The 11,373-nt window shown below is 41.1% G+C and overlaps 2 protein-coding genes across 2 annotated transcripts in view; one reads left to right on the top strand and one right to left on the bottom strand.

Annotated features, from left to right (window-relative positions):
* Positions 1-8,457, bottom strand: part of LOC122561234 — a 322,916-nt gene extending 314,459 nt beyond the window's left edge. Inside the window, exons 1-2 of the mRNA XM_043712844.1 lie at positions 8,381-8,457; positions 5,448-5,626 (exon numbers count right to left, since the gene is read on the bottom strand). The gene's annotated coding sequence lies outside the window, so the exon portion shown is untranslated. The remainder of the gene's footprint in view (positions 1-5,447; positions 5,627-8,380) is intronic.
* A 48-nt stretch (positions 8,458-8,505) lies between these two features.
* The window catches only part of LOC122561235 (rab11 family-interacting protein 2), a 97,197-nt gene continuing 94,329 nt past the window's right edge, over positions 8,506-11,373 (top strand). The window contains exon 1 of the mRNA XM_043712845.1: positions 8,506-9,062. Coding sequence (XP_043568780.1) covers positions 8,710-9,062 — 353 coding nt within the window. The 5' untranslated portion in view covers positions 8,506-8,709. The remainder of the gene's footprint in view (positions 9,063-11,373) is intronic.

Genomic DNA, 11,373 nt, shown 5'->3' with positions numbered 1-11,373 from the left:
GAAGGGTCTGTTTCCGTGCTGCACATCTCTATGACTCTATGACCAGGTTATAGTCCAACAGATTTATGTGGAATCACTAGCTTTCGAAGTGCTGCTTCTTCATCAGGTGGTTGTCAAGGAAGTAGAGGTGTTGTTGTGCTCTCCTGACCGTAGCGTTAACATGGGTGGACCAGGACAGATTATTGTTGATCAATCATAGAAACTTGATGCTCTCTATCATCGCCACCTCAGCACAATTGATGTAGATGGGGCATGCCCTCCACCTTGCTTCCTGAAGTTAATGACCAGGTCTTTCATTTTTCTGATGTTGAGAAAGAGATTGTTATCTTTACACCATGCCACCAAGCACTCTCTCTTTCCTGTATTCTGTCTCGTCATTGTTTGACATCTGGCCTACAAAGGTGGTGCCATCAGTAAGGCTGTAGATGGAGTTAGGCGAGAACTTGGCCATACAGTTATGAGTACATAGGAAGCATAGCAAGGGGCTGCGTACACAGCCTTGCAGGGCATTGGTGTTAAGGATTATTGTGGAGAAGGTATTGTTGCCTATTCTCATTGATTGCGGTGTGTGGGTCAGAAAGTCGAGGCTCCAGTTGCAGAGAGTGGAACAGAGATGTAGATCTCAGAGCTTGGAGATTATTTTGGTTGGAATTATGGTGGTGAAGGCAGAGCTTTAGTCGGTAAATAGGAGCCTAATATAGGGATCATTGTTTTTTTTTAGATTCCTTACAGTATGGAAACAGGCCCTTTGGCCTGTTATCCAGATGCTCTCGGGATGATGTCATCTGCCGTGGACCAGTTGCAATGGTAGGTGAATTGTAAAAAATCAAGGCAGGCGAGGAGGCTAGAGTTGATGTGTGCCATGACTGACCTCTTGAATACTTAATAATTATGGAGGTCAGAGTCACCAGGCAGTAGTCATTGAGGCATGCTGCGGGAGTTCTTTGGAGCTAGGAAAGATGGTCTTCTTGAAGCAGGTAGAGACTTTAAATCATAATAAGATTGTAGCAAATTATAAACCCTCTTGCACTGGAGAACTCGCAGAAGTGTGCAAAAGAATCATCAATTAAAAAATGGTTTTATGTTTCTAGCATCTCCAAATGATGGAAATTTCAAAATATCATACCATTTATTTTATTCAATGCTTTATTCACTTAAAATAATACATTACTTGGGATTTTTCATAGTCACTGAAAGGGCCTCAAAATTGGCATCTCACCTCATTTGAGTACCTAGTAATTCAGTTGTCCAATATTCACAACTCCCCCATTTCAGTTTTGAAAGATGCTGTATATTTTCTCCGAGGTCTGATTTTGATAAATTGCAATGGAGCCAATACTTTCCAAATAAGATTGCTATTGCAAAATGTTCACCTGATCCTCCACTTCCCGCTTCTTGCAAAATGTTCACCTGATCCTCCACTTCCCGCTTCTCTGCCCTGGAGCCCCGCCCCTCCAATCGCCACCAGGACAGGTCCTCACTTACCACCCCACCAACCTCCATATACATCGTATCATCCATCGTCATTTTTGCCACCTCCAAACGGACCCCATCACCAGGGATATATTTCCCTCCCCTCCCCTATCAGCGTTCCGAAAAGACCACTCCCTCCGTGACTCCCTCGTTAGGTCCACACCCCCCACCAACCCAACCTCCACTCCCGGCACCTTCCCCTGCAACCACAGGAGGTGCAAAACTTGTGCCCACACCTCCCCCCTTACTTCCCTCCAAGGCCCCAAGGGACACTTCCATATCCGCCACAAATTCACCTGCAACTCCACACACATCATCTATTAGATCCGCTGCACCCGATGTGGCCTCCTCTATATTAGGGAGACAGGCCGCCTACTTGCAGAACGTTTCAGAGAACACCTCTGGGACACCCGGACCAAACAACCCAACCACCCCGTGGCTCAACACTTCAACTCCCCCTCCCACTCCACCCTCCCAAGTCCCTCCTCCCTACCTTTTATCTTAGCCTGCTGGACAAACTTTCCTCATTCCTGAAGAAGGGCTTATGCCCGAAACGTCGATTCTCCTGTTCCCTGGATGCTGCCTGACCTGCTGCGCCTTTCCAGCAACACATTTCCAGCTCTGATCTCCAGCATCTGCAGACCTCACTTTCTCCTTTAGTGAGAAATACCAAACTATATAGGCTTTATATATGCATTTAATTTCCAGATTAATCCCACAACATTTGCTACCTTAATTGGAGGGTGAAGATACACTTTTTGCACTGGTCACTGTGCAGAAATGAAATTTTAATAACAATTGTTCTACATTCCTAAGTATCTTATCACGAGCAACATCAAGAAAATCTTCTGATTTTCTGACTATAGATGAATCTATTCAGATCTTAGACTCCAGTTTTTCTTCACGTTTTCATGTCATTAGCCTGGCCTGAGCCTTGCAAGTACCATCAAGATATGGCTTTCCATGCATATCCATCTATGTTGGCTGTCCCCAAGTTAGCACATCTCCGAGCAATTGCCTAAAAAGGTTATTTCCGTTCACCCAAGTAATTAGTATTTTATCCCTTTTTTCAAATTGTTTCGTAAATTTTTGTCCATTGAGTTTCCTTTAAAGCCTTAAATTGTGGTATTTGTAACTCATTTCCTGAAAAATCTATTGAATACTTAATGGTCATCTAGATTATGGTATTACATTAACTACATTTCCATCACTCTTAACTTAGCAATGCCTCCTAAATCCACACTAGCTTTCAGCAAAAAGAATATTATTGTGTAAATCCGAACAATAAGAACCACATCACCATCTTCTTAGGTGCTTTACCTGCTCTTGTGCAGCTGAAAAAGAATTCTACCAAAGCATCTGCTATTTCTCCTTGTGCTTGCTCAAGAATTCCCAGATGTATGCAGTCAGGCCTCCAGTCCCTTAATAACAATTCCTCAACCAATATCTATCTTCACTAAACACTCCCAGCTCTCTCAGTCATCTTACTTATAGGATCAGGAATCCTCTCTTGCGAAAACCAAACTGAAGAACACATTTAAAAATGCATCCATGCCCTGATCCTCTACAACTAATCTGCTAGTCTTATCCTTTAGAGGCCCAAAGTGTTCTCTAATCCTCTGCCTTCTGTGAGCATAACTGAAAAACTTCTTATTCCCCTTGATAAACCACTTCAATTTTCCTTTCTAATTTATTATTTACTTTCCAGATTTTTATTTTAGTAATCTTTATGTGCTGTTTATATTCAAGCTGAATCATGTTCCTCACATCCAGGTCCTTTGCAGACTTTTGCCTGTCTCTCTTTGCTATTATTTACCTTTTTTTCAGCTATTTCAACCTAGGTCTACGTATTATCTAGGATTTCTTAGTACTATATAAATTTGATTGAATCCTTTCTGATGTTCTTTAAACGTGTTTGATTTCACTGCATTTTTCTATTCAGTTAGTGTCTGGGAGTTTGTTATTTTGTAACAGGACAGGGTGGTACCATCATTCAAGCATGGACTGCTTGACTACAAATCAGAAATTACTTGGACTTCCAGGAACACTTATCACTGATGATTGTATGTTGTGGTTGAGTGACTTTACTTTGGCTCTCAGATGAGGTCCCAAAAACAAACAGGGGTGGGAGAAATCATACATTTCACTGTGTTTGTTTATTGTCAGTGTTTAACAACAGTTCAAAGAAAAAAAAAGGCTTGACTTACATTTATATTCTCCATTTCAGAATAAAAGGCATATCGGGACTTATTGAAGTGTACAAAACACCTTGTAGGAACTGCAGCATAATACTCCAAAGAGGAATTTGTAACCTGCTGGATTTGTTGTTCAGTGCAAAGTTGAAAGAATGGGCAGGAGGAGGAAACTATTATATAAGCCTGAATTTTCATCTTCAAGGCAAATAGCAGGAGTTGGGGAAATCCTCAGCTTTCTACATCAGTTTCAAAAAGTGTGGCTGAGTAAGTGCTATGTTTAGTCGGAGGTTAACAACAGTGGTCGTAGGCTGCAGTCATGTCAGTGGCCCAGGAAAGAGGTTGGAGTATTGTGGGAGTTTGTCCGGCCCTTGCCCCACAAATTCCTAATGTCCCAACCACACCACCTCATTCCCCTCCACTCAGCACTATGGCTGAACCTGTTTCCCATGCCAAGGTATATAACCCACCCAACCTGCCCTCGCTCACATGTCCATCATACCAATCTACGCTTATCCATAGTCACACACTGCAAAGAACAAAGAAGCCTTTTATGAGAATGTGCAAAAGACTTTTAAAAATGTCATTCATTTCTTTCAATTACAATGTCAATAAAAATCAACTAGAGCCTTTAAATAATCATTAATGGGATCTGCAAGCACTTGAAATCAATTATTTTCTTTCAGATCAACATTGTTAAATTGAAAGGCATAGATCAGAGAACCCAGCCCATCAATCAAGCAATGTTTGACCTGGGCTTAGCTGTTTCAGTGCTCTAATGGATGTTTAGGCTCTCAACAAATTTCATTATGCAACCTTGGCTGAGGGCCTACATATATTTCTGGATGCTCCCTCTTGCAGACTATGGTTCATGACAACTTGGTGTCCTGTATCATTAGTCTTTAAAAAGCTGGCCCAACTCCATGAAAATTATGGCAAGGTTAGGCATACAATGGAGCTGGACAGGGCAGCAGTCCATGTTTTGGACTTTTGCCCCTAATCAGCCACCTTTCAAAGCTGTAGTGAAAATTGGCATTTTTGGATATGGTTTGGGAGCCCCAGAATCAGGGCCTATTGACCATTTTTAAAAAGGGTTTTCCCAAGTCATCCAGACCTGGCAAAAAATCCATAACAATGTCAATGACAATTATCTTAATTTCTTCTCATTGCAGGTCATATACTAAAAATATTCATATAAACTGCTTAGCAATTAAGAATTCTAAGCATTTTATTCATTGATTAAAATGTAAGAAACATTTAAGAAATATCATTATAAACAGGCCTGCAATGCAAACAGAGATTGCCAAAAACAGGAACCTATGCTCACACGTCCCACCAACCCCACCAATTCCCTTAGCACAGTACTCATCACATTTGAAATTGAATCCTCTCCTTGGTGTAATTGAGGGTGTATCAAATAGATTGCAGTGGTTCAAAAAGATAGCTCACCACCATTTTCAATTCAGATTGGGCAATAAATGCTTGCCTGGCCAACATCACTACATATCATGAGTGAAAAACAAATATGAATAAGGAGCAGGCAGAGCCACATGCTTTACATGCCATTTGGAAGAAGAAGCAAAGAACACAGCATAACTAGATGCCAGGAAATTGAGCATCGCTGCAGTACAGGTATGCTTATGTAAATACCCAAATATATTGAGCTAATAGGAATTAGATGAACTTTATACATAAACAATACCATGGAAGCCTATGGGTAAACTTTTAACCCAATGAAAGCCCACCCACTTACTCGGTTAAAATTGGGCCTCTTTGACTCACCAAGTAGGAAGTGACAGATTTTTGCCATCTGTTGTTGTGGGCATGCTGGGTGGGAAGAGGTGGGGTACAGCATGAAGGAGAAGATTAAACATATGAGGGAAAGCAGTCAAGCCACCTTGAACCTTTTTCCTTTAAACTCTTAACATGAGCCAGTAAAGGGATCAGCAACATCACTCCAGCTGAAAACAATAAAAGCCACATCACATATCCCATGATTATTCACAAACCATATGTGAAGACAAAGCTTTTCACTGTGCTCCAGTACACATGACAATAAATTCAATTCAAAAACTGAAAAAAATGCAGATACTGTAAATCAGAAACAAAAACAAATTGCTGGAAAAGCTCATCAAGTTTGACAGCATTTAGAGTCATAGAGATGTACAGCATGGAAACAGAGCCTTCGGTCCAACTCATCCATGCTGACCAGCTATCCCAACATAATCTAGTCCCACCTGCCAGCACCTGGCCCATATCCCTTCCTATTCATATACCCATCCAAATGCCTCTTAAATGCTGCAATTGTACCAGCCTCCACCACTTCCTCTGGCAGCTTATTCTATACACATACCACCCTCTAAGTGAAAAAGTTGCCCCGTAGGTTTCTTCTATATCTTTCCCCTCTCACCTTAAACATATGCCCTCTAGTTCTGGAATCCCCCACCCAAGAGAAAAGACTTTGTCTATTTATCCTATCCATACCCCTCATGATTTAATAAACCTCTATAAGGTCATCTCTCAGCCTCTGACGCTACAGGGAAAACAGCCCTAGCCTATTCAACCTGTCCCTGTAGCTCAAATCCTCCAACCTTGGAAACATCCTTGTAAATCTTTTCTGAACCCTTTCAAGTTTCACAACATCTTTCTGATAGGAAGGGGACCATAATTGCATGCAATATTCCAACACTGGCCTAACCAATGTCCTGTACAGCCGCAACATGACCTCCCAACTCCTGTACTCAATACTCTGACCAATAAAGGAAAGCATACCAAACGCCTTCTTCACTATCCTATCTACCTGCAATTCCACTTTCAAGGAGCTATGAACCTGCACTCCAAGGTCTCTTTGTTCAGCAACACTCCCTAGGACTTTACCATTAAGTGTATAAGTCCTGCTAAGGTTTGCTTTCAAATCAAAGTTAACATTTCGGGTCAACCCTGTGGGTTCTGAGAAGGGGTCGCTCACCCTGAAACGATAACTCTGATTTCTCTCCACAAATGCTGTCAGACTTGCTGACCTTTTCCCGCAATTTCTGCTTTTGAATATGCTAAATCAGTGGCTCCCAAATTATAAATTTCAATGTGACCACATTTTAACTTGTGAAAGTTAATACGATGTCACATGTCTGCAAAACCAAAAGTAGCACAATAATACTTTGTACATGATTAAGATTTGGAGATTACAGTACAATACTTTGAATAAATACAAAAATCTACATTTTAATGTACTTTGTAAAATTGTTATCACATGATGCATTCATGTTGCTATCAACAAGTTTATATTCTATGATGACAGAGGACTCTCTGAATCTTCTGTTTACACTCCTTATACAAAAATCAGCAGCTCTCCCCTTCATCCCACACATTGAAATCAGCCGCCTCTCTCTTCCCCTCCCCACAAATACACAAATCAGCCCACTCCCCTAATACACAGTAATTACCTCTTCTCCCCACTACACTCACAAACGTTAATCAGCCCCAGTTCCCCCACACACAGCAATAAGCTCTTCTCTCTTCCAGGGAGACAAGAGCAAAGAGACAGCAAGGTTTGAAGTCCCCAGTCACTTTTTAAACTCAACCCTAGCTTACTTCTATTTTTTCTCATTCTGGGCTTGTCAAACAGTCACTGAATTACACCTGCCTTGTCTGTAATTAGTTAGCACACAAGCATCCTTGCTCCATTGGACACTCTGAGGTTAAAGAGTACTTTGCAAATATTGTCTGTTGCTTTTTAACAGTTTTGATCCAGTGGGATCAGGGTTTTCCCAGCAAGGCAAATCTCATCTACACAATCATCATTACTGCCTTGAAGGAAAGGGAGCTTACAAATGACACTTTGGGAACCTCGGAGCTGGATTCCGGGTTTTGGGGGGGGGGAACTCAAGAGTGAATTTTCATCAGTTCCTTACAGCACTGAAAAAAAATTTCCAAAGTGGTCCAAGGGGAGTCTTGGGTTGAAATGTACTAAAAATATAATGGAAAAACAAAAATCAATGTTAAAACTATAAAACAACTATGAATATATCATGAAACTTCATCACAAGAGTTATGTTCTACCTATTATTTACCTGATAGTTTACCTGATAAAGGAGCAGCACTCTGAAAGCTTGTGACTTTAAATAAACCTGGAGGACTATAACCTGATGTTGTGTGACTTCTGACTTTGTCCAACACCGGCATCACCACATCATAATCAATATCTATATGGAAGCTAGGAACTGTTAAAGAAAAAAACTTAGTATTCTTATATTATCTTACTCAAAAGTATTTTTCTATCTTAAACTGGGAGCATCTAGGATTCTCAAGTCTGGATTGCCAACTTTTCTAAAAATTACAAATTTGTTGTTATCTGCTTAAGGTACTTGCTGTATGATGTTGCCAATGGAAATGTATCCTGCTGAAAACAAAAGGAATCCACCAAATTTGGTTATCCCGAGAGCTGGGCTGGAGCTGCAGGATTGCGGGGTCTGGCACGCCTAGTTAAGGAGCATTCGCATATTTAAAAACAATATAATAAATCCTCCCTTCGCGTGTGTCAGCACTCAAAAAGAAAGCAAAACACACCGGTGTAAATGGGACTGTCAATCCTTCTTGTCTCGTTGAGGTTTACTTGATAAAATTTAATGCGCGTCCTATTTCCAGTTACACAGACATCGCTGAACATCACGTTTATTTATTTATTTATTTTTTACAACTGCGATTACTCTCCTTACCTCGAAGGACAGTTTGGAGATCCAGGCCTTGTCGTGGCAACCAGGACAAATCTGCTGGGTTACCGAAGCCAAGTGCGTTGCTATGGGAAACGGGAGAGTTTCAACTCTCACCTCTGACCCTTCCCCCGCAATCAGGAGGCGGCGAGGATGGGAGGTGAGGGAGACTCGGGCTTTCTCCTCACATTTCGGCCTTTTATGTCCCGGCAGCAGTGAGGGAATGTGAAGGTGGCGCGGACAGGACGCCCTTGAGTTTAAATATTCCCAGGCCGAGCGCGCTTTCAGTGAAATAATTTGAACAGAAGAAGAAGAAGAAAAAAAGAAATAGGTAGATGATGCTGGCGGAGCAGTCGCAGACATGGTTCCCTACCCATGTCCAAGTGACTGTCATGCAAGCTCGGGATCTCAACCCCAAAAGCAAAACCGGTACCAACGACACGTATACCATCATCCAGCTGGGCAAAGAGAAATATTCGACCTCGGTGGCGGAGAAAACCTTGTGCCCGGTATGGAAAGAGGAGGTGTCCTTCGAGTTCCCTGGGCTGCTACTGCAGGGGACTCCAGAGAAATACATCCTCCACCTGATCGTCATGCACCGTTCCCTTGTTGGGCTGGATAAATTCCTGGGTCAGGTAGCCATCTGCCTCAATGAACTTTTTGAAAACAAATCGAGGAGGCAAAAGGAGTAAGTGTTTCTCTTTTTATAATGTCCCAGGTTGTATAAATCTGCCAATAAGTAAAAAGACAAGTTGGGCTTCAGTTGTTCACGTTGAATCTTCATGATGTTGCATTTACAATAACTGAGTAGGCATCCGTAGTTTGCCCATAATGCGTATTTGACTCGTGTATGAAGGGCAAATGATCTAAGTTGAACCTACTCAACCTTGCCCCATCTTCTTCCCAAACAAAATACTGGCAGCAGTTGAAAATAATTGTGATGTTGTCAATATACTTTCTAGAACTTGGGGAACTTTTCTCCAATTGGGGTTGTATAAAGCACCAGCTGTTCATTTTTTATTAAAAAAATTGCTCTCCTATTGTGCAATCAATCAGAGTGGTAATAGTGTGAATGTTTTTGACCATAACATACAAGGGTGTTGTCCTTTTTGGTGAAATATACATTGTTTTGTTTATATCAAGGTTGCAGTGCTCTATATTTATATTGTCAGTATCAGAAAAGCTTGTCTTTTTAATGCCTCTAATTAGTTAATATATTTTCATTCCAAAGCACTAGTGAAATATGCCAACAAAAATCAAAATCAATTTGTGTTTGGGTGTGTTTGCACTATAATTATGTGACAACGCAATGAAAAATGAATGAAGTAAAGACAGCTCAAATCCGGAGTCTTGACTTCATATGAAACCAGAGGGAATTTGTTTTCTTGGAATGTGACTTTTTTATTTGCTCCACACTCAGGTTGAATTTAGATTTCAAGAGTTTCTGTCTTTTATCAAAAGACTTGGGAAAGAATTGAAGAATTCTTGAATTTTAAATTTCTGAAAAGCTTCTCAGTTGCCTTAATTTCTGAAACTCCCAGGCAACACCTGTAATTAGAACAGATGTGTTTTTTTTTTGTTGGCAGGGAAGAACATGGAAACTATTTAGCAAGATAGCATGCTTGTTTCAGTTACTTGCTATGCTATTACCATTTAAAAACAGTTAAATTTCTTCATTTGAGGCTTCAGATTTATAAACTGATTTGTTTCAGTTATAGAAGTTTTGCTTCCTGCATAAATGGGCACATTCACTAGTTTTAAACTAAAGAGTAAATTCTGTGTTTCAATTTCATGCTGTTGTCCATGTGTTTTGTTCCAATAAGTATTTAAAGCAGGTGCACAAAGACTGGAAATAACTCCTAATGGAAGAAAACCGTCTGGAAAGTATTTTTATTAAAGATACAAATTGGATGTGATCAGGGAGAAGGCTGACTGGGTGGGAAAGAATGCATTTGAGGGAACGATGTTGAAGCTTACTTCAGTAAGGACTAAAGGCATTCAAGTTCTTTTCCACTTCTCCCTTCCCTCGTTTCCTGATGCTTTTTGACTCTTTTTGTATTAACTCATGGAACATGGGCATTGTTTGCTAGGAGCACTATTGCCTTTATTTGGCTGCCATTGAGATGGTGGTGACCTGCCTTCTTGAACTGTTACAGTCTATGTGCTGTTGGTAGTCCTGCAATGGCCTTAGAAAGGGAAATCCAGGATTTTGACCCAATGACATTGAAGGAACAGTGATATATTTCCAAGTCAGGATGGTGAGTGGCTTGGAGGACATCTTGTAGGCAGTGGCGTTCATTATGTACCTGCTGCCCTTATATTTCTAGTTGGAATTGATCATGCGTTTGGAAGCTACTGCTTTAGAGGATTAGATTAAATTAGATTAGATTAGATTACCTACAGTGTGGAAACAGGCCCTTCGGCCCAACAAGTCCACACCGACGCTCCAAAGAATAATCCACCCAAGCCCATTCCCCTACTCCCCATTGATGCACCTATCACTATGGGCAATTTAGCATGGCCAGTTCACCTGACCTGCACATCTTTGGACTGTGGGAGGAAACCAGAGCACCCGGAGGAAACCCACGCAGACATGGGGAGAGTCTTTAGTGAATTTCTGCAGTGCATCTTCTATTACACAGTGCTGCTCCTGATCGTTGATGGTGGAGGGAGTGGATGCTTGTTGATGTGCCTACCGAGTGGACTGCTTTTTCCTGGATGGGTCAAGCTTTTTGAGTATTATTGGAGCTGCACTCATCAATGCAAGTGGGAAGTACTCCACCAAATATTAACTTATGCCTTGCAGGTAGTGAACCGGATTTGGGAAGTCATTAGGTTAGTTACCTGTTACAGTATTCATAGCCTCTGACTTGCTCTTATAACAACTATATTTATATGGCAATTGGGTGTTAGTTAAATTGTCTCTTATTGGTGGTGGTCATTGTCTGACATTTGTGCAGCACAAATATTTCTTGCTGATTGTCAACCAAGCCTGGGTA

This window comes from Chiloscyllium plagiosum, chromosome 22 (assembly GCF_004010195.1).
Source record: "Chiloscyllium plagiosum isolate BGI_BamShark_2017 chromosome 22, ASM401019v2, whole genome shotgun sequence".
NCBI lineage: Eukaryota > Metazoa > Chordata > Chondrichthyes > Orectolobiformes > Hemiscylliidae > Chiloscyllium > Chiloscyllium plagiosum.
The sequence above is the reverse complement of the archived record's forward strand: the minus strand, read 5'-3'. Positions and strand labels throughout refer to the sequence as shown.